At 36.7% G+C, this 23,820-nt stretch overlaps 2 protein-coding genes across 2 annotated transcripts; one reads left to right on the top strand and one right to left on the bottom strand.

Annotated features, from left to right (window-relative positions):
* Nucleotides 1-1,368: 1,368 nt before the first annotated feature.
* On the top strand, nucleotides 1,369-21,745 carry LOC129793046 (transcription factor SOX-13). Its single transcript, XM_055832592.1, has 6 exons — nucleotides 1,369-1,377; nucleotides 2,234-2,305; nucleotides 2,399-2,751; nucleotides 3,432-3,573; nucleotides 18,867-19,481; nucleotides 19,693-21,745. Exons 1-6 carry the CDS (start codon nucleotides 1,369-1,371, stop codon nucleotides 20,128-20,130), a joined length of 1,629 nt encoding a protein of 542 aa, XP_055688567.1. The 3' UTR covers nucleotides 20,131-21,745.
* On the bottom strand, nucleotides 21,742-23,733 carry LOC129793786 (very-long-chain (3R)-3-hydroxyacyl-CoA dehydratase 3). Its single transcript, XM_055834124.1, has 3 exons — nucleotides 23,572-23,733; nucleotides 22,476-23,197; nucleotides 21,742-22,410 (listed from the first exon to the last, which is right to left on the bottom strand). The coding sequence occupies exons 1-3, from the start codon at nucleotides 23,656-23,658 to the stop codon at nucleotides 22,092-22,094; spliced, it is 1,128 nt and encodes a 375-aa protein (XP_055690099.1). The 5' UTR covers nucleotides 23,659-23,733; the 3' UTR covers nucleotides 21,742-22,091.
* Between the last annotated feature and the right edge of the window lie 87 nt (nucleotides 23,734-23,820).

Here is a 23,820-nt window from a genome sequence, read left to right on the forward strand (position 1 = left end):
TGGGAAAAGAAATGTTTCCCCAAAATGACATTGGGGTGGATTGGCATTTTATTAATCCAAAAAGGATTTTTCAAAGGAAATTTTTGAACAAATAATTCGTTAAAAGAATAAGTTTTAAAATTCATTAAGGGTTGCGTATAAAAAATTTGATTATTTTTTTGCTATCCGTTGAAAAATTGAAAAATTGAAAATTGATTAATTATTACTGTTTTTAGACCATTTAATACCCTGAAGAAGATCATATTGTAATCGAACCGTCAGTTGGAAATTTTATAAAAGAAGAAGAAATAGACCTTTATAATTTACAAATAAAAAAAATGAAAAAGTCAAAAATAACTGCTAGAACTCGTCTACATAAGTTGTCGAAACATCGTTAATTAAGTCCATAAAATAAGACTTTTTCTTAATCATAAAGATGCTTTTTATCAAAGAGTTTAGATAATGTAGGTGAATTCATAACTGGTATAACTCGTCGAAATTCTTTTAATTTTCAACCAAATTAAAAAAAGAATAAAGTTTTCGAATTTTCCTTTAAATTAGCCTTTACACCGTTAATCCCACAAAATCCACCCACACACACAGAGCCTCGTCTAAAATGTGTCGAAAGGTGATTTATTATATTCTCCCCATAATCCCTTTTGGTTTGAGGAAAAGTGTGAGTGCTTTTGGGTACTCTTGTAATCGATCGGCAAAGGGCGTTTGGGGGTGGAATGTGTGTCATTAATTGACGTCCCCTCACCCCCTCAGACACACACACACAGCATCCCCGTCAATTAGTGTGGTGAATCGCGTGCGGTTGTGGCTTGAATTAATGCCTTGTTCATTTGCCAGGAGTGCTGTTGCGTCCCCTTTTTTGTGCCTTTTCCGGGGGGTGGGTGGTTGTTTTTGAAAATGAGCGGGAAAATTAGCGCGCCACATTTCGCGAAAATCACCTTCCCACCCTCGCCGGCTATGCTCATAGGGTCATAGGTCTTACATCCACTCCAGCACATATTGTTCTATGTAGACCAATTTACCTCAATCCCCCGAAAATTCTAAATTCTCTAAAAGGGAATGGGGTGAATTGTGTAGGTACATGTCGCTCTTGCCATGCAATGAAACCTTATTGCGAAATATTATGAAGAGGGGTTGCCGCGTGATTGATTGTCAACGACAGCATTTCCGGCGAAGGGAAATTCTCAATGCGAGGAGGAACGCACAGAAAACAAATCATAACTAAATATGACAGATTGTTGGTTTCGCGAAAATCCTCAAATTGACAAATCGACATTCAAATCGGGGCTCGATGGGTTGTTGCTGCTGCTGGAGGAGCAGCAATTGATGCAACAATAGAGACGCACCATCGTTATTTGCCGGATATTGAACGGAATGGATTGTGTAAGAAAACAACTCACATTTCCATTACACATCCATTTATTTTATGGGTGCTGCTGCTGCCTTTTTTTGCGACGGGGGATACGTTTTTTTTTTTTTCATTCCTCAGTGGCATTGGGGACCATTTGTGGAGTGATTTTTCTTCAATTTATAGAACATTCAACAGAGTGCGGGGAGGTTTTTTGTACCATTGAGGGGGTGGATTTCATGGTAAAATAATGGGAAATTCAGTTAAAAATGTATTATGGGATTTCGACAAGTTAGACGAGTTGTTGACTTAGGTAATTTGTAGCTGATTTCCTAGGTCTTTTAACTTGCAACAAGTTTTAAGCCTATATGTTAACGTTAAGTTATTCAATTTATTGAATATTTGTACAGCTTAGACGACCCAAAATGTAATAAGAATTTATTTTTATAATATAAAACTCGTCGAATAACATTATCTGCATGCCTGACCACCATTTTGAATTTTAAACAAGTCTCTAAAATTTGAGGTTAGAGACTTGTTTAAAATTCAAAATGGTGGTCAGGCATGCAGATAATGTTATTCGACGAGTTTTATATTATAAAAATAAATTCTTATTACATTTTGGGTCGTCTAAGCTGTACAAATATTCAATAAATTGAATAACTTAACGTTAACATATAGGCTTAAAACTTGTTGACTTAGGTAATTTGTAGCTGATTTCCTAGGTCTTTTAACTTGCAACAAGTTTTAAGCCTATATGTTAACGTTAAGTTATTCAATTTATTGAATATTTGTACAGCTTAGACGACCCAAAATGTAATAAGAATTTATTTTTATAATATAAAACTCGTCGAATAACATTATCTGCATGCCTGACCACCATTTTGAAAGCCACCGGCGCCACCATCGAGTGCTTCATCGGATGACCTCGAGGGTCCATGCAAAAAGCAACGATTAGCCGAGGTATGTATGACCAAAATGCCACCAAAAAATCATTTTCTTATTCAAATTCGACGAGAAATGTCACATTTATGCTTTCTTTTTGCTGTTATGCAGAAACTCCCATGCCCGCCCAGCGACCTCATTTCTAGTCACATCCCCCTGCCCGATCACGTGGCCAACAACAATAACAGCATCAAGATGTCACCACCGGCCGGCTGTAGTCGCTCAAATTGTACTACCGGCCGGCCGGATGGTGGTGCCTGTGCCCAAAAACGCTCAATGGATGACGTCCTTAGGCGACTAACTAACAAAATGCGCGGCAGTTCGCTGCGTGAAGGTGGTATGGAGCCACAAAATAACAACAATAGCACCTCTAGCAATTTAAATATCTGCAGCAATGGCGGCGCCACGAAACGACCTGGTAGTCATGAAGAACCACCATCGGCACCATATGCGCTCATTGACAGGTAAAAAGGACATTTTTTGACAAATCTCGTCTAAAGGGCAACAATATGGCGGATTGAGATTGTTTCCAACATTTTAAATTAAAATTTCGTCATTTTGTGGAATGAAGAATCAAATTTCGACTAGTTTTAGAATTTTGTTTAACGATAAAAATATGGCCGAATAACGATTTAACCTCAAACTCATTTTAAAGTTTAAATTTTCGACCGTTTGAAGTATAAAAAAAATTATCATTCGACAACTTTTCACCAAGAAATCAAACCGATTTTGATAAAAAGAGAAAAATTTGGGAGATTTGATGTAAAAAAATAATAAATCTTTGTGATTCATTTGCAAGAAAACAATGACTGAAAACTCAACAACAACAAAAAAACATTTCCTCGGAATCATTCTCATTTCATACATTTTATTCTATATGCGACTTCTTATCACAGAGAGGCTTTTTTTGCCTCCATTCTTGGGTTTGTTTCTGGGTGAAACAATTGAGAAAATGTGCGCGAGGAAGAAAAAGCAAAGTGTCAAGTTCATCGTGGAATTTTTTCACCCCATCGATAATCTTCCGACTATTTTAATCTCACGGCCAACATGAGACGCGTTTTATTCCCTCAATTCGCCGGCGCGGGATGATGTGGGTCACACACACAAAAATTAAAAAAATAAATAAATTCTTTTTAACTTCCAGCCCCGATTACCGGACGGCCGACACACTACTTGGATGCTACCCCGGTAGTGTCCAGGAGAAGGAGCGTAAACTCAACGAGATGATCCTACAGCTGCAACTTGTCAGGGATCATCTGATAAATCAGCAGCATCACACAGAGAGGGTGAGTTTTTTTTCTTTCTTCCTTTTTTTATTCAAATGCAAATTTTCCTATTTTGCATTTCAATCAATTTTATTGATTTAAATATTCGGATAAAATTCAATTTAAAAAACACTAAAAGATTTTTTTTTCTTCTCTGTGGTGAGGGTAAAAGAAATATTTATAATTCCAACTGATTAATGAGATAAGTGCAGTAAAGGCTGGGTTACTTGACGTTAAATGTGATTCACGTGTAAACCACAAAGTAAGATTAATGAATCTTGTTCAATTTCTTTATAAAAATTTTGAAATTTTCTTTTAATTAATCGTTTTAGGCAAGAAAAATCATTTAAATTAACTTTGCAACATTTTTAGATAATTTTATTCATACAGACAAATCTTAAAATGAAGGTTCAGAAAGAAAGGAAAACGTAGAATACAACGCGATTTTCCCACTGAAAAATTTATTCTTTGACTTTTTATTATTCGTATGTCTTTGAGCCAAAACTCAATAAAAAATGTATGTTTTATGACAAATTAATTAACTACAGTGACTTGGATTAATTACAATATCTGTGATCTCCACAACGAAGTAAATTGATCTGCAAATGCAAACCGACTGAACAAGTAGTGCAGCAGACGCAATGGATTTTTTTCTGAATATTTTTTTTAAAGCTCAAAAGTCACTTTAAAAGGACTTTCTAAAGCAACTCTTATTAAAGGGAAAACTTTGTTAGTTTTATGGATTTTTTAAGGGAATATTTTGAAAGAGAAAAAAAAGCTTCCTGATCTATGACAAAGATCATGTCATCCTTCAGAAGATCTTCAATTTTTCCCTCCGGAAAGATTTTCATTTGGGGATTTTCCTCTGAAAAACTTAGAGGCTCCTTTGGGGGCAAGTTCTTCTTCTTGTTTTTGGGTGAAGATGAAGAAGAACAAGAGAAGGGAATTCTCCTCAAACAATTCTTGCGGCGTGGCAGCGACTTTCCCCGGGCAGTGTACGAGTTGTGCGGGTCATCGACTGAGAGCTGGCCAGGCGCTCAACCTGTTTCCGTCCAGCACACCTGATTTCACCTGTTCGCGCGTTTCCAACGGGGAGGAATACAAGATGATGGAGAAGGCAAAAAGATGAAGAAGTAGAGAGAGAGGAGAGAGAGAAAAAAAAGGCATAAGCATGAGAGAAGGAGAAAAGCAAGCGCGCGACATTCCACATCGGGGCATCCACCTCGCGTTTCTTCAGCATTTTCGTGTGTGTGCGTCGTTGCGGCGCGAATGGATGCCTGCACAATCTACCTATCTTTTCCCATTGAACAACACCCCTCATCCCCCCCTTTCAAACACCACGGCAAGGGGGGAGTTCTTGCGAATATTGAGGAAGAAAGAAAATTAAAAAAAAAAGTCTGCCCACCTTGGATGCAATTGGGTCATGTCTTTGGGATCTTTGGGTGCCTTTTAGATGCCACAGCATCCCTCAAAAAAAGAAATTGTCAAAAGCACCGCAAGAAACTCTGTAAGGTCCCTACTCCAATACAGCTAAAACACGCATTGTTGTTTCATTTAGTTTTTGTTGGAATTTTTCAATTTCTAATTAAATCTAATGCTAGATTTATTTATTTTTCATTTTAGTTTTCTTTTAATTAATTTATTTTTTCAAAAGAATGAGGAATTTTCATTTAAGAATTTATTGGAATTGTGAGAAAATTTTCCATATTGATTTTTTCCATACATTTCTTTTCTAATTCACAAGATAGTGAAAAGGATGTTATACACAATGTATGAATTTTATAAGAATTAAAATAGAATTTTTTTTAAATCCAGTTTTTCCTTTAAAACATTTCTCCATAGAGTTTATAATAAATATTTCCATATGTTAAAAATTACGAAAGGATTTTCAAACGTTAAACGTTAGAAAGAAGACGTCAAAGATTAGATAAACGTCAAATGATAAAAAAGAAATGACAAACGTTAAAAATTCAAATGTAACAGCCGTTAAATTGTTTAATAACCCCAATCATCATAAATCTCATCTTCTGAGTCATTTTTTTTTAATTGTTAAACAACTTTAAACCGATCTTTTAGCCAATCTTAAGCTCCAAACGCCTCTGATTTTAATTAATTTCAACAAAAAAAAAATCAATAAAGTTTTCTTCATGCAATTCCTTCCAGCAAGTTCGGTGGAAAAATGAAGCATCAAAAAATTATTTTTATAGATAAAAAAAAAAAAGAATCTTCTCCTGCGAGAAGAAAAGCGCGATTGTCGTAATAAAAATAGACAGCGTGTGTGAGGGAGTTGTGTTGGATATTTATAAAAATATGTCCGGACAATATTAATAAATTAGTGACGAGGGAAGAAATATTTTGATATACGTTATGCTATTTTTCTCCAATTTTTCTCTTTCTATTATATTTTCTCCTGGTATGATGCCTCATTTTATTTTCCACGCATTCAAATGAAAAAAACTCCCGATATTATTTATAGTTGGGCCTGACGCATTTTTTCGTCAACACTTTTGAATTTTCTTTTTTTTTCCCGAAGATAAAGGCAGTGGAATTTTTTTTGGGGGGACGACCAACTCCTGAATTCAGAAATTCTTCTCTTTTTTTCATTTTTTTAGGACACTCTTTCGTACGTCTTTTGAGATGAATGCTGTCATGTAATAATTTTTATTATTAATTTTCATAAATTGATCGGGAAGGTTTTTTTTTCTTGTGCGTTTGGTGGCGTCTATTGGTGGCAGTTGGTGCGCGTCAATCGTGGTTATCGCGCCGCATACACACATAACCCAGTTAATTCGCAAATGGCAGTGATTAGCCAAAAGCACACCCACCCCCACACAGTCACCCCCTTCTTTGTGAACTTTGGCGTGCCCTTTGTGCATAATTGAGTGAAATGTGAGAGATGGCGCTACCGAGAAAAAAAGGGCACGTATATAGAGATTTAACATAATGTATATAAACAACAACGAAAATATGAGATTCAAGGGGAGACATTTACACTTAATTATTCCTATTTTGTCTCTCTATCATCTCCCTGGTGCGTTGTTGCTGCTGCAGAATAATAAATCCATTCCCCAATTAATTTTCAATGTTAACAACAGGGCGCATTTATATACCTTTGATTCATGAATTTTCCATTACATTTTCATCCTGTATTTCCACACATTTTCCGAGACATGATACAGCCTGACCCAGGAAAAAAGGGATGGACTTGATTCCCCGGGAAATTCATCCGCCCCCAAAAATTAATTTGATAATCATTTTGTGAATTATACCTTCATCATGGCGGACCGCGTATTGTACAAAAAAAAAGTTTCAATTTTTACACAAATTCCTTCGCAAAATTAACTTCCATTCATTTATCAGTGAACAAAATTAATAAATTAAACTATTTTCTGACATCCAATATGGCTACCCAACGGATGAAAATGTCAAAGAGCGTCCCCCCCCCCTTTTCAATCTCCCCCCTTGCGCCAAGCATTTGTACTATTTTTAGCACACCTATTAGCCATTACACGATGACTATTTTGGGCCCCTGAGTGACATGTTTTGTCACAAATTTTCATAATTCTTGTGTATGTTTATTGTTTTTCATCATCCCACGACATTTATATTTCTTCAAAATCTTACCCAACACAATAAATAGTTCGCCCCAAAGTGCGATGGACGCGATTTTAGGAGTTATTTTTGGGTATGGGGCGAACCCACGAATTATTTGATTTCTTAAAAATATTACGCGCGCGCCATCTCGTGCCCACTATCAATCAATATCTTTTGTACCTCAACTTTATACCTTTATTCTGCCTTTTTATTTAGGGGTGTGGGTGCAAGGTGTTTCTTTCTATGTAATGCGGTGGCTTTTTTGTTGGTGCTTCGGAATGTGCAATGCAAACGGGGGGAGGAGGAATGTACTTATAGCACATTTCTTCTCCCCTCAAACTCTTGAGCACACGACCGAATCATCTATCAAATAATGGGGAAATAAATAAAAAAGGCGAACCATTCATGAGAAAATCCATTGAATGGATCAAAGACATTTCCAACAAGGGTGCTCAATACCTTATACGTGTACACAATGACCAGAACTTTGTGGATGGGAGGGGGTCGGTACTTAGGGGTTTATTTTTAAAGAAATAATGCACAAGGGGATTACAATTTGATGTTATTTTAATGCTATATATATATATATTGAGAATTAGTTGCCTTTTGGACTGTTGAAAATAAATAAAAAGTGCACACATTGAGAAAAATGTGGAGCAATCAAGGAAAAACTCGTGGAGAATCCTATGGAAATTCGTAGAAAATTTCCTTATTTGGAAAAAAATGTGAAAAATGCTTTTTGAGATTGGAAACATAAAAATTATCTTTATAATATGAAAAAATACAAAATGACAAAGTTACGATATTTCCTATGACACTCATACGAATTCTCCGGTGGAAATTAAAAAAAAAATTCTCCAGAATCTTTTAGGAATTTTATAATTTGCCATAGAAATATTTAATGCAATTCCTTTGGGAAGTAGTTAAAGACATTTCCCATGAAATTTGTACGAATTCTCCAAAGAAAATCCCAAAAATCCTTCATAATTTTCCTAAAATTCAAAATTCTCCCCGTTATCAACGTTCCTTCACAAATAAATTGCAATAAAATGCAATAAAATGCATTTAAATGCAATTCAAACAACAAATGATGAAAGAACGATAAAAAATTCAAATTGTGATGAAAAACAAAATGGGATTTTCTGCTAGACGCGCCATTTTCCGGGAATATTTCTTAACACAACTTTGTGACAATTTTTGAAACAATTGCCCATCACTATCGCCCAATAGGTCACATGACGGGGTCTCTGGGTCACCACGTGTTTGACCTGCAGCCACGGAAATTGTCTGATAAGGCACACAAGTTGCATTCCCGGCAGCGATATTGTGGTGTGCACGTTTTTGGCGCATCACACCGCATTTGGTTTGTGATTCTTCCGCAATTTAAAAAAAAATCCATCGCTCAACTGAAGATGAAGAAAAATCACCCACAACACGGGGGAGGAAGGGGTGGGAAAAGAAATTGGGCGTGAGTGGTGAATGCTATTGCTGCTCAATGAGGCAAACATGCCTTGTGTACAACACTTTGCTAAATCATGCGAACTGTAAAGGGGAGAGAGAGGAGATCTCCTTCAGGAGTGTCTCCTCCCGGAAGGATGACAATTTATTGTTTGCTTTTGGCGCCATTTCTTTGCCTCAGAGACTTTCCTTCTTTTCTTGTACACGTCTTCCTTCTTTTTTTTTCTTTCTTTCGAGGAAATTTCTACCGGAAAATCCCATTTGTCATGAAAAATCCCCCACCCCCGAACCATTTCTTGGCCAAAAGGAAAATCTCATTGCAATCAGTTCCTTACACACATAATAAGTATTCATCTATACAACATCCACTCCTCTATATGCTATGGCGGAGTCAACAAGAGATCTCCGGTATCAGTTTTTGTGTTGTTAATAAACCCTCGTGTGCGCGCGCCCGTGCCCCCTCGGAAGCTCAAAGAGAGACACACACAAGATCCACTAAACAAATATTATCATGTGAAGTGAATCATAGAGAATTAACAACATAAATAACAAACCAACGTCAAATTGAAGCACACGGATATTTCGTATATCTGTACTCTCGCCCCATTCTCTCTCTTCCCATTTTGCCTTTTGTATATATTATTCCTAATGTCAGCAGTCAAATGTGTCTCCCTTTTGATACACTCTCTTACCAACCACCCCCACCCCCCTCCTGCGCACCCATTCCACCACTCAAGTGTGTTTAGCAACAAATCCAGAAGACCATCAGAGAAGATTCTCCTCCCGTATGGGAAGACTATACTCTTAGAAGCAGTGGCGAATTCAGGGGAGAGAAACTATTGTATTTCTTCCATGGAAAAATCCACGGATTATTCATATGACAAACCGATTTTTTCCACTGGAAACTAGATTACTATTCTAGTTAAAAATCTTTCTATAAAAGAAATTTTTGCAGATTTAATTTTCATTTTTAAAACTTAAAGCAGATGAAATGTTTTCCGATGGAAAAAAGCTAGTTTCCAGTGGAAAAAATCGGTTTGTCATAAGAATTATCAATGGATTTTGTAAAAATTGATCTTCTAGTTGCTGATTCGTTACATTTGAGTCACTTTAGTTAGTAATCATTTAAATGGTTAAGTTAGGTAGAAAGAAAGATCCTTTTCAATAAAAAAAAATCTTTCCAATATTATTAAAATTTAAATTTAAAACTAATAAACGTCCAAACAGATAATCCATTTTTGGCAATTACAATTGCCCCCAAAATCAATCAATTTCGCCCCTGTGTCGACACTCATCACACCCAATTGTACTGCGGATTGGGAAGGAGTGAGAGCGAGAACTGTGCGGCGGATGAAGTGTGTGTATTTAGAATAATAGAGTTCCAGAGCAATAATACAATGTTTAATGTTATATAACACAAGGTTCATGTGTTTTATGTGCCTTCCACCATATATATTCATCTTTTTGCTCCCTCTCTCCTCCCCCTTCTGCCCCGGCTACCGTTCAATAGAATCCTTTGATCTTTTTGACTGTATAAATACACCTCTTGCACGCTGCCTCTCTCTCTTTCTCTTACCATAAACTGAATAAATATCATAATATTACACGGTGTGTATACGCTACAATAAAACGGAAAGGGGGAGACGCACGCGTTAAAAGTCCTCTTGCGGATTTTTTGCGTAACTCACACGCGTCCGTTATGACGCCATATTTGATGCTAAAACAGTTAAAGAGTTCGTAAAAAAACTTATTTTTGGGGGTTGTAGCAAAAAAAATGATGATCAAAAGTCCATTTGTTTTATTCAACCCTCGCGCCTCTTTCCCCTATGCAAGATGAGATAGAGAGACACACAAAACACTGACTGACCATTTGCCAAACATACATATGTACGCAACCCTATTTATGGCAAATAACCTCCGATCCCCTTTTGTATAGAGGTCCAAGTAATACATTACAACATCCACCCCTCCTCCCACATGCATCATATATCCCTTTGAGTGGTGGAATTCAAAAGCAATTCATAGCTAAAGGATGGGGGGTGAATGGTGTGTGAGAGAGAGAATATTATTATTCGGAAATGTTGAATTTGCTTTTTGGAAAAAGGGGTTTTCTCATCATTTCCATAATATACCCCCCAAACACAGCATTGAGTGAGAGAAAGGAGAGTATTTTCAATTACAATAAATACAATAAAACCTCCTTTAGAATGGATTTTCCTTTAGTCCCCATTCAGATTATATTGTACTCTGTATAGCCACACAGAAGCACCAGCAGTAGCAGCAAAAAAAACTGACTGAACTCCTTCAGACTTATGCCGGAGAAAATTCAACTGTGTGTTGTACAAAAATAAACTCTCTCAATACAATATATCTCTCCACGAAAAAAAATGTGAAAAGGAAATTTTTATTTGATGATTTATCGCGTGGGGAAGAAGTCAATTATAAAGTACTATGTTGGTTTTAGCTGTGAATTTTTTCTTGTTCAATATGAAGAATTTGTTGGTGTTCACGAAATTGTCTTTATTTTAACAATAATTTTTACTTTATTGAGAAGAAAATCTTTTTGCAAATGTTCACTTTGCCTTTTCCATGTTTGATTTGTCATTTTTGCCGTTAAATCTTTATTTTCCCCACATTTCCTTCTTCACCATTCATATTCACCATCTTTTCTATCCCACCTCAAATCCGCGCCAAATTCAAATTAATATTATTTTTATTAATTTCCAGAACTGTTGAAATTGTTTTGTGGAATTTTGCACACTTCACGACACGAAAAAAACCAACAAACCTTCATCTCCCTTTCAATAAAATTATTTTTCTTTTCTTTCAACAACCCCCTAAAACAAACTATGAGAAAAAGGTGAAAGAAAAAAACGCGAATTGGGGCGATTTTAGCACCCTAGGGGCTACTCATCGTACGGTGTACCTACACCACCCAAGATACAACACCCCCACACGCTACAACAACACCCTTCTAATATTAATGCCCTTCCCTCGTACACGCACTTGTTGCTCTCTGCACAACCCCTCACATCGTGTTGCAACAGAATCATTTCAAATTCATTACTCATGCAATCAACTATCCTTTCACGCGCTCTACTCTCTCTCCTCTCTCTCTTTCGTCACGGGGGGTGGTTCACCCCCGCACATTGCTTTTTAATTATTTTCAATTTTTCATGCTACGGTATATACCTACAACCTCTTAAGAATCCCACGTTTGTGTTGCTTTAGGAAGAATATTGCAAACAAAACATATGTATATCCAATTATATTTTTATGATACTTTTCTCACAAACAATACGCATTTTCATTTTGGTTTTAATCACACAAGAAGGGTGCTTTCTGGTTGTACAGAATAATCACAGCAAAAGAATAATTATTGTAATGTTGTTTCTTTGCTGTGGCAACAATAGTGTCGCAAGTGGTGTAAAAGAAATCTTTGTTTTCAATTGAAAATAATTTCCTCCGGAAAAAATGTAAATTCTTCATTTTTCTTTGTTCTGGAATTTCATATTAAAATGAATTTATTTTGTAAAAATTTCTTTACTTTCATTTGAAATTAATTATAATAAAATCGATTCAATAGAAGTTTTGAAAGAAGTGAGAGAAAAATTCAAAATGACTTCGGAAGAAAGTCATTTTGTAGGTTATGATGAAGCTAAAACTAATCGAAAATCGATGAAAATAAATTCTTTATTAAAAAACTTGCTTTGTAATGAAATATAAAAGCTTTTCTCCTTTGGTTTTCTTTTTATTTCATTTGCAGTCAATTTTATTTAAAAAAAACTAGGGTAAAGTGTCCCAATTCGGACCTTAAATTGGTCATTTTTTAAATTAATAGGTATTATTAAATTGTTTTTTCAAGCGCTTGTCCAAATCATAGCTCTACGTTCAAGAAAAAAAGCCCGTTATACTAAGAATCTCTACTATTAATGCTTCTTTTCTTGGTTTTTCCCTCGAAGAAAAGCCTTTTTTATCTTCTCAACCAAAAATTCGATTTCATCGCACTACATCCTCATCCTTACAGGCTCATTTTCACCCTCCATTTCCTTTCCAACAAAAAAAAATCGCCAACTCATCGTGATTTTCGTCACCTTTTGAGAGAAGAAAAAAAAAGTTCTATGGGGTGAGTGAGGCGATAAGAGGAACTTCCGCGTAATGATTTTTTAATGTTTTCTCAGCCACATTTTAGTTGCAAAGAAAATATATTTTCCCACCCTCGCAGATAGATGGAAAACAATATAATTTTCCGAGAGATTTTGTACAAGAATAGCTTTGTAAATGAATATTGTTTTCTAGTCCATTTTCCCTTTTGCACACCGAAATTTCCCTTTTGGCTTTTCCTTTTGCCGCCTCTGTGTGTGCGGATGAATTGAATGAATGGAAAATTGGAGGAACAAAACGCTTAGATATTGAATGCAGACAAAATTTCCATTCACTAAGAAGATTCATGGATATCTCACGACATTAATGACATATTGTTCAGGGCAGCAACATAATGCTCTGCTCCCTTTCTCTCTTCAATTTTTCCTCCTGCCTCCATCCAATATATGTATGTGTGGGTGGGTGTGTGGTGGTGGTGTTCCAAAAAGGGACAAAAGTACGACAAATTGAGTGGGTGGATGACACAATTTACTCCCCTTTTTTTCTCCTCACTCTGCTGCACAAAACACAAACGTTCATCGGGGGTGGTGGTGATTGCCGGGGCAAAGTTGCAAAAGAATGGATTCTCTGATGAGGCTTCCCATAATATAAGGACACAATATTTAAGGCGATTGAGTTTATAGATTTAATGATGCTCCTATGTATGCGTGGGAGGTCATAGCCTGGAGGGAAAATAATGTATCCAAGTACCGTCAAAAATTCAGGGAGTTTTCTAAATATTTTTGCCTATTTCTGGGTGAGAAATCCAAAAAGTTAATCAACGTGGGGGGAAGATTATTCATCGTTAAATTTGGGGAGGAAAAAAGGAAGAAACAGGATGGTGGGAAAAATGCAAAATTGGGTTGAATTTGATTCGATTTTGGGTTGATTTAAATGTAGATTTTGGGTGGGAAACTTTACAATATTGTTGAGAAAATTCCATCATTCTACAGCACACAACATTTCCCTCACCCTCCGTGAAGGAGTTTGTTAAACTTTGAACTCTACACCCTCCCCCAACGCAACTCTTTTGTGCATTATAAGCTTTTGTTAGTCATTGTTCCCTTTTTTATGCTTTTCTTTTCGTGTCAGAAGAGAAAATCAGGGGCAATCCTCTTCAAGAGGAATTTTCCAACGACAAAAAAAACCCTTCGTGGGTGTTGAGTAGAACAACAAAAAACACGACAACCTTTCCCTCCAAAATAATGTTCCCTTTTGGCGTTAATTAAATCGGAAATTAATGATTTTCTTCCGCAAAAGTGGTGGATCATCGTGCTGTCGATCTTCTTCTACTCTACTCATCTCTCTGTGTGAGTGTTGCGTCGCGAGAAAAATGAGTTTTCCACGCGGCACGTGTCACACACCACTTTTCCCGGGGAAGCTGCACTTTTCGCCACTTTTCCCTGTGATCATTCAACCCAAAAGCAATGAATAAATGAATTTTATCTCTGATATCTATCTGTCATTGCGTACAAAATCCCAACAATCACGGGAATCTCCTTCTCTTGTATTTTGGGACAAAACGTTCCTCTTCCCATTTATGCTATCCTACATGTTGGGAGATTTTCTGCTGATGTCACCCTCATGACCAAGCTTAGAGGTTTTTAATCAACATAAAGAAGGGATTTTACAAAGTACTAAGTTTTTGTGTTTGAGATTTCACCTGGATTGGGAGCAATTTTAAAAATGCTCTAGTAGTTTTTCGGTTAAAATTTGAATTTTGAATTCTTTTTAAACAAAGAAAGTATTTTTGTTTCAATTAGGAAGACGATGTTTTGAGAATTAGAGCTTCCCTCTTCTTCAGGTCTAGAAAACCATTAAAATGACCAAGAAGATATTTTCTAAAGTTTTCTGATTTACATTGTTTAGAGAATTCTTCAACCTTTGTCTAAAAAGTTTAATTTTGAATTAATGGATAATGTTTTTTCAACAATTTTTATGCCTGATGATGGATAACATTGATAAACGAAATGCGACATTTTTTTTCATTTGATTGAAAAGATAGAAAACCGTTTCTTTTTTGAATATTTAAACGACTTTTCATTTTAAATTTTTCGTCAAATTTCAACGAGTTTTTTAACGTTACTTTGAGGTTATAAAGGTTATGTTTGAAATAAGCTCGCCATCTTTTTTTTATTTTGATGCATTTCAAGTCAAATGGAGAATTTTACTAAAGTTTTATTAGATAAAACTTGCACGAAAATTTAATCCTAATCCGGACTGTCTGGACTTAAAAAAAACTTTATTTACACTCAATTTTTACCTAATCTTAGGCGATAAGAAACCAGCAACTATAATAAAAAAAAGAATTTATTTTTAACATTACTTTATTAATTTACAATCTCCTAATTTGTCTAATTTTAAACACAAAATAATGTTTTATTCAACTTCATTTAATAATATTTAGTTGAAAAATGAAAATATGTATACATTGTACTTCTTAAGCTCCACAAAAGCTCTCCCCTCTTTAGAAGCTTCTCAAATCCTCCCTTCACTCTCCTCGACATAAAACATCATCTCTGTCACGCATAAATTTATTTTAAATACAAAAAAAGGAAGATGAAGCAAAACAAACCTCAGCGCGGCAGGTAAATCACATTGAGAGCACCATCGTGTAGCCCCGTAGTCCGTGAATGTCAATTTGATAATTGTATTTTATTTTGTAATTGCAATCCCGCTGTTTTTTCTTTCACCTCCCACCCACCCCCAAAGCAAAAGAGAAAGACTTTTCCTTTTGATGTGAAAATGAGAAAGAAGAGGTGCGCACGTGGAGCGAGGGAAAAATGAGCGAGGGAATGGGGGAAATGTAAAAGAAAAGCACACACAGACACATTTTTCCTTTGAGATTTTCCACCCAATAATTTGCTTTTCTCTGCGCGACTGATTAGCGGGGAAAACGGGAGGACTTTTGTTTGTGTGAGAGAATTAAAATGAATACAAATAGAAGAGACAGAGAAAGATAAATATCTCAATGAAAATTATCTATGCGAAACAAGATGACATCTCCTCCCTGTTTTTTCCTAACATTATGTTAGGTACATACTATGTTGGCCCTTGATGGCTCTCAATAATGTAGCTTTTTCTCTTCTAACGTACACACGCAAAAAAAATACTCAACCAAACAGCATTGAAAGAGGGATGCCACCCCTCTGGTGATTTTTGCCGAATAAAAAAAATTTTATATTCTACTGAAGCATTATTTGCTTTATTTTGCCCATTCGCATCCACCCACCTTCGAACCGGCGAGACGGACATACGCGAAAAAGCGACAGGAATTTTTGCCTCACTGTGAAGCGGAAATGGTGGAAAATATTCGATTTGTTTAGCAAACAATCCAACCTTTCGTGTTTTTTTTTTGAGGAAGGTGAGTTGTGAAAGCTCACAGAAAGACAGAGATATTTGATTGGATTTTTACAGAGATTTAGTAGAAACATTTTGAGGGAAGAACTGCGCCAGAGAAGAACCGAAATTGTTGTTTTTATTCGTAGAAAAAACAAATAAAAAAAATGTTATAAATGATTAATCTTTTCGTGCTAAATTCTAGGAATAAGAATTGAGATTGAAACATTTTTTTTCTTTCAAATTTTATTATTCCAAAAAAAATTCTTTTAATTTTTCCAGAGCTTCGAATTTTTTTCTAACTTTTTTTTCCAAATTTGTTATTAAATCACCAATCGAAAAAAAATTGGAAGCTTACAGACTTCTTAGTCAAGACACATTTTTGTGCTAGATTGCAAGAAAACAGAAAAGATTCTCAATTAGAATGAAATGTAATGTAAAATTATGATAAATGAAAAGTAATAAATTGAGGATTTTAGAAGGATTTTCAATGAAGTTTAAATAGTTAATTTGAACGATGAGAAGAAATCAGAAAATCTGGGTCTTAGCCTGATTAAGACAATAAAAGAAATATCATAACGTCGCTTTTTAGTAAAGAAGTTGTGTCTTTTCATTCTTGCTTAATTTTTTTTTGATCTTTGTTCTCACTCTATTTTTTTTTCAATTCTAAAACATTTTCTTTTTGTGTTTAAGAATATTTTTATTTTAATAAATTCTCATCAATTAAAACTTTGAAGGAAAGCTTTATATTTTATTAGTCTAAAAAATTATACCTCTTTGGGCAATTTCTTTCATTCTAACAAGGAAATTCTTCCCAGTAACATTCTTACAATAATGATGCAAACGAGGAGCTTTCTTTGAACAAATATATATGCACCAAAGCCCCCCTGCTACCTCCTCTCCCTCACTCTCAATTGGCACACATCACCTGCAGCCGTCGCAACATTCCCAGAAGGAAAAGGTGATGATGATGGAAAAAGACACCCTCGCAGCAGGTGTCGTCGTACCGGCGGAAAAGCTCTCCGGTGTTTTTTTTTTGTTGTTGTAAAATAATATTGGAAGCTTCGGCGGTGTTTTTGGCTCCACGACGGAGGCGTGGCCGAGTCGGCGTGCTTGGCGTCTGATTGGGTGCGTGGGTGTCTTGTGGGAGAAGGTTTGAAGCTTTCGGGGCGAGTCGATTGGGCGGCACAGGGTTGGCTTTCAATCCCCGCAAAAGCTCTTCGCGCAGCACGAAGCTCTCATGCCACCCGACTGGGATTCTACACACGGGGACAAAGGAAAAACCATCCTCCGCATCATCCAATTCTTCTTTCCTTCTATTTTATTCTCCATCTCGCCGCCAATTATTTTGCTGGCAACAACAACCCCTCTCGCACATGGACAAAGGGTCCATTACACAAATGAGACCTACACACACACACACTTTACACAGAGCAAAAAAAACATGTAGAGCATTATAAAAAAAAAAAGCTCACGAGATGTGGAAATGCATTTTCCACCGTGGAAAGCGAAACGAAAAAGAGAGAGGGTGGATAAAAGTTACGACTTACGACGACACGGTGGAATAGATTAGGAAACTTGCAAGAGTGGAAAAATTGTTAGTTGATTTTTCCTTTTTTTTCTTATTGAGCTTTTCAGAGGAATTTCTCAACTTTCCAGACATTCTAGTTTGCCATCAAAATCTCTGATAACTCCACTATGTATTTAAGAACTTTTGCCTATTTGCAATAAAGCCCCCCTTTCCATTAATTTTCACAAAAGTTCTAATTATTTTAAAAAGCTTTCCATTAAGCATTTACGAAGAATTATTCAAATCAATTCGAGAGGAAAAAAAATCTTTTTTTAAAGGATCTTTGAGAGAACCTGAGGAGAATTTTTGAGAACAAAACTTAGTTTCTTTTCTGAATTATTTAATAGTCTAAGTATTTTTGTTACGAATTTCTTTAGTTTTACCTTTTGAACTATTTTCTATGTTTCAGAATTTTATTTTTAAGTTTGTGATTTTTTGAAGGGGGGATCTTGTTTATTTCTTTTAACAATAAAAACGCATCAATTAAAATTATTTAGAAGAATTTTAAGAGATTTAATTTGGAACTAATTAGAGAAAAGCTCGTAACCATTAAAGGACAATTGGCACGTTTTCTTCTTCCTTTATATTCTCTCAATCAAAATCATTCAAAATAAAATCATTTAAAAGTTAAAAAGAGTTCCAGTATTCAGCCCCTTAAAATTCCATCCAAAATGGAACTTTTAAATAATTAAAATCTCAACAATAAAATATTAATTATTTATCCTTAAACTTTCTACTAAATACCGACCGATTAACATTTTTTTTTGTGAGTGTGTCGGTGAGTTTATGAAAATTTTTGCGGCATGTTGGGTGTGGGTAAGTGCCGTCGCGGTGGCCTCAAGCGACATCCGCCCCTTATTAATCATTAATAAATGGATAAATAAATAAATAGAGCAACCCCTTGTGTTTTCCACAGCAACCCTCACATCTCTTTCCCCCTTTCATTTTGTCCGCGTTCTCTGGACGGGTGGGGGAGGGAATGAAAATTTATCCCAACCAATATGTTTGAAAGTGAATCAATTGGAAATAATTCTATTTCTTCGTTTTTTTTTTTCATTCTATCCACTTTCGATTTATTTATTGGGGAAAAAACTTTTAAAATCAAACGATTTGTGTGAAGCCTTCTTGCAATTTTAAAAGTTGAACAAAGAGAGATTTAAAAGCTTAAAGAAAAATAAATAAAATGTTTATTTATTAATTTTTTTTCTAGACTGTCGCCCCGGCTCCATTGGATTTCACAGCAGCGGAAGCACCCCCTGAAACATCCCGCTTTGGTGGAACATCCCCGAAGAATCCCCTGCTATTCCTGCCCTACCTACGACCACCGTACCCTGCACCAACACCCGTTTGGGATTCAGCAGCCCATTTGGCGCACATCTCAGCCGCTGCTGCAGCCGCGGCTCTCGTGGACGTACCACCAGCACGTGAATCCCCCTCACCACCACGTTCCACGTCACCACCAGCATCACCACGCCGTCGGGTGCCACCCCTACCCGATCCCGATGCCCCACTCAATCTAACAAAGCCCAAGGGCACATCGCCCGGGCTGGAGCCACCCCCTGCGACGCCCCCACGCTTCTACGGTGCCCCCACGAAGGCCTACCCCGAGGAGCCAGACTTCCTCAATGTGTGTCGAATGTGGGCGTCTGAGCATATGGGTGCTAAACCCATGGCACCACCACCTGATGAGGATAAAAATCGACTTGCACGGCGACGAGAACCGCCGCCGCGCGAAGAACGTCCCGATCCCGCCAAGCCACACATTAAGCGTCCCATGAATGCCTTCATGGTGTGGGCTAAGGATGAACGAAGGAAAATTTTAAAGGTAAACCTTTATTTTTCTTTTCCTCTTTTTCTTTACAATTTTTTTCTGTTTAAATTCATTAAGGAATTCAAGCATTTAGAGAGTACAAAGCTGAGATAATTTTGAGCGGCTAATGATAGAAAAATTTGCGGAATTTGTGTTTTAAATATGTTTAAAACTTCAACGAGTTTAAAAGAGACCTAAAACATATTTTTTATCCATAAACCAATAGGCCTGTCCGGATATGCACAACAGCAACATTAGCAAAATTCTGGGTGCCCGCTGGAAAGCCATGTCAAATGCGGAAAAACAACCCTACTACGAGGAGCAATCAAGGCTATCAAAGTTGCACATGGAGCAGCATCCGGACTACCGCTACCGGCCACGGCCGAAGCGTACGTGCATTGTGGACGGGAAGAAGATGCGAATAAGTGAGTACAAGATGCTAATGCGAAGCCGACGAGCTGAAATGCGGCAATTGTGGTGCCGTGACACCGGCGGCCCCGAAGGGAGTCAATTCATGGGCGACATGGCGGGTGCATCGGGTGGTTCCGGGTCCCCAAATGGTGCCCCAGTACCACCAAGCGCCACGGCAACGTACTTCTATCCGCCGGACAGCCTATCACCCGGCGCCTTTTCCGCTGCTGATGCCAGCAGAGATGATGACTGAGCCCACCAGGGTGTGCGCCATGCCCCCTATTTTTTGCTGAGATTTTAGACGTGCCATGTGAAGCGTTAATTCTTTTTTTTTTTGTTTTGGAACATCCCCAAGATTTTTGAGAAGAACGATAGAAAGAATAGAAGGAAGAAAAAACATTCTGAGAGTGAAAAAATCATTGAGCAAAACACACAAAAAATGAGTAATTTCTAGTTAAAATGTAAGGATTCTTAAATTAGCTAAAAAAGAAAAGTTCTTAAAAATAGTTAAGGCCACCCCCACCCCTGATCCTTTCTTCTCCTTAAGTCCTATTCCCCCTGTACCTTCAGCTCCCTTAATTGAGAATTATATACAATATAACTTGTAGGAATCAACTGTGTCTAGTATATAATGTGACAGATATAGAGTTATGATGAAAATAAATAGGTAGATTAGGCCATATTGGGATGATGTTGGAAAAATAAGCGTCTCACCGTATAATTCAAAAAAATCTCTGAAAACTCTTCAATGCAATTGGAAGATTTTGAAAACCTAAACAAATCTCCTGAAGAAATCATTTTAATCCGATTAACGGTTTTCTTTATTTTTCAATTTGAACGATTTTCTAATGCCAAGATTTAAAAATTCATTACTCCCCTAAGAAATTTCTTATTTAAAGAATTTTTTGAGGCTTTTCAACTCCTTAGAAGGCATCATTACAAAAAATTCTTTAAAGGTGTTATTTTTCAATTTAAACTTTTTTTCTAATTCTCAGATTTAAAAATTCATAACTCCTCTTATTTACATCCGATTTTTATGAAGTAAATTGCATTTGAAAGGTCTCTTAAAGCTCTTCAACTCCCTTAGACTCCTAGACTCCTTAGACTGTTATTTTTCAATTAAAAACGATTTCAACGATCAAAACCTATGTTCAAAATTTAAATATTAATCAGTGCATGGAGACAAATTGCATCATCCCAAAAATTGTTAGGACAAATTCCCACGGGAGCCCCATTTGTGGCTCTTTCGAGCGAGAGAGAATTATATAAATAAAAAAAGTATTTATTACATTATCGTGCATAGTGAGAAAGTATATAAATAAAACTAAGAGAGGTGGGGAAATAGTAAGGCATTAGAGTAAATAGTTACATGACAAATACGAGAATACGGCGTTAGATAAAAAGAAAAAGATGATTAAAGAAAAAAAAAAGAAAAAAAAACCTCAAAAAAGGACTATGGGTGAACCTATCTGCAATATTTATTGCCTCCACGACTCTCCCTCCCAATGCCATGTTCATTCCGCCATATTTTTTTTTTATTCGTACCAACTCCCGCCATCTTTCACATTAAACGTGCAATGTGTTTTTTTTTGTTTTTTGTTAGAAGAAAAATATATATTATATTTTTTATATAGACAGTACTCTTCTCTCTCACACTGATCTTTGTAAAACTCTTCGAAATGTTTTGTTTTTTATAGTAAAAAGGATAAAAAAAAACTTTTTTAGGCTCTCTCTGTTTTCTCTGGATGCGCTAATATGTAAACTCTCTCTTTTTTTTCATTTCTGTGCCAAATTATAGACATATATATTATAAACATATATTAAAAGAAAAATCAAACATTTCAAGTAAAAATAGTGGAACAAATTCATCAAATGACTTTTATTTATTTCACACCACCACACACCAAAACTTCTCCCTTTGGAATTGTAAAGAAAATCAACAATACTCTATTCAAATTGACCTTGCAAAGAAGCTCCGCCTTCATGCTGAATGTTTCTTGAATAAACGTCAAATGTTTCAGACGTTAAATATTTGAATTTTTCAAGGAAGCAGCGTCATTGTAACGGTTAATTTGAATAGACTATTTTACAGAAGGAGTCAAATTTCAACAATTATAATTAATCAATATGTTGCCATCAAAATCCATCCGTTGAACCTTTGGACAAAAAAAAAATAAGGAAACTAAATCACCGATTAAACTACAATTTGAGGCATCAAGCGAGTTTTTTCGAACGTGACCTAAGTCTCTTCCTGCGTGCCTTCTGCATCATTGACATGAGGTACGAGACACCGGGTAAAATGGCAACGAGAACGTAAATTCTAATAGCTAGGGCCATGTCAAAGGTAACATTCCACTTGTTTGGAAGGCGAACTGCAAATCTATCTGTTGCCTCCATAAATTCTGCAGCTCGTAGGAGAACAAGTGTCTCATACAGAGCCCCCAGAGGGTACAATGGGATCCACAGGGTGTACCTCAGCCACTCCAGCTGTGCTACATGAACCCCTACAAGCCTCATGAGGTAGTGAGGATATCTGGAACAGAAAATCATTTTTTGTGAATCTTCCCTGCGGAAAAATAGTTTTGTGTCCCAACAAACCTGACTAGCTCAACGATAGCCCAAACAAGGAAGAGGTAGGCAACAATTGTAAGCCTCTGAACACGTTCATCTGTATCAATGGCCAAGAAGAGGACAACAGCACGTCCTGTTGTTTGCATCAATGGCGCCAAGACACCACCTTTGGTGTACCCAAACATTGGATGCAAAACCTCGAGGAATTGCATGAGTTGACAGAACTTGAAAGCCTTCCCGACAGCTTCATAGGCCTCATGCGTTGCCTCATGCCCATCCCGGGCGAGTCTCAACCCAAGAACGGTGACAATGTAGAGAAATCCAACAAATTGAAGGAGATTGTAGAGAGCTAAGTAGACTTTCTTCCCTTGCTCCTTGCGGTAGCCCAACTCCTGCGTCTGTAGCCGCTGCAGGACATCCGGGTAGTCCGCAAGGATGTCCCGTTGATCATCCAATCGTGCCTTTTCCTCATCACTCTCCGTCTCATCCTCACCGCTTTTCCATTTATCAAAGTCAATCTTCAGGAAATGCAATTTTTCCGTTCCCGGTGGGCAGAGCTGTGGCCACCACGACGGTGTTACCTTCTTCAGACTAATGTCAACACGTGCATCTGATGTGGTGAATTTACATTCATCCGGAGAAACGTTCCCAAAGAGCTCCAATGTGAAGCCATACTCTTGACTCCCCGATGCACCACGTCCAGTTGCTTGGAAATTAATACGACTCCCCGTGCAGGTAAAGTCATCCACCTAGAATCTCCGGAGGAATTAGAATCGTACGAAAACCGAACTAGAACAGCTCCTTAATTTTTTAGGACCTTAGTTAGGCTTGTTAGATCTCAAAGAAGCAAAAGAAGAAGCCAACCGAACAACCACAAAGAGAATTAAGCAAAATCAATAAATTGAAGCAGAAAAAAACAAAAAGAAGAAACCAATAATTCGTAAAAGATTAAAGACTAATTTATCTAATCAAAAAAAAAATATAGAAAAAAAAGATCTTTGAAAAGCAAAAGATAAGATCAAATACATTTAATTCTTTCAAAACAATCCCTTTCGGCGTGAGAAAAATCAATGAAGAAGCAAATTATTTGGAGGAAATAAATAAATTTGTGAAAATCAATCACCTGACTATCCTTGAGGTCGACTTTGAGGCTAATTTGACCCTCAGTTTGGGACCAGAAAACCAAAGGATTCAGCAATGAATTTTGCATTTTTGCTTTACAACAACAAGAGACATTGAATTGTTAATTTGCTTGACAAGAGCAATCAGCTCTGTTTAGTGTGTGTGTGTGTGTCTTGGTTATCTCCCAGTAGACCATACCCTCGTGGTTACAGAAGGGTCACAAGGGTCACGGAATCTTCTATAACATAAG

The sequence above is a fragment of the Lutzomyia longipalpis genome, chromosome 3 (assembly GCF_024334085.1).
Source record: "Lutzomyia longipalpis isolate SR_M1_2022 chromosome 3, ASM2433408v1".
Taxonomy (NCBI): domain Eukaryota; kingdom Metazoa; phylum Arthropoda; class Insecta; order Diptera; family Psychodidae; genus Lutzomyia; species Lutzomyia longipalpis.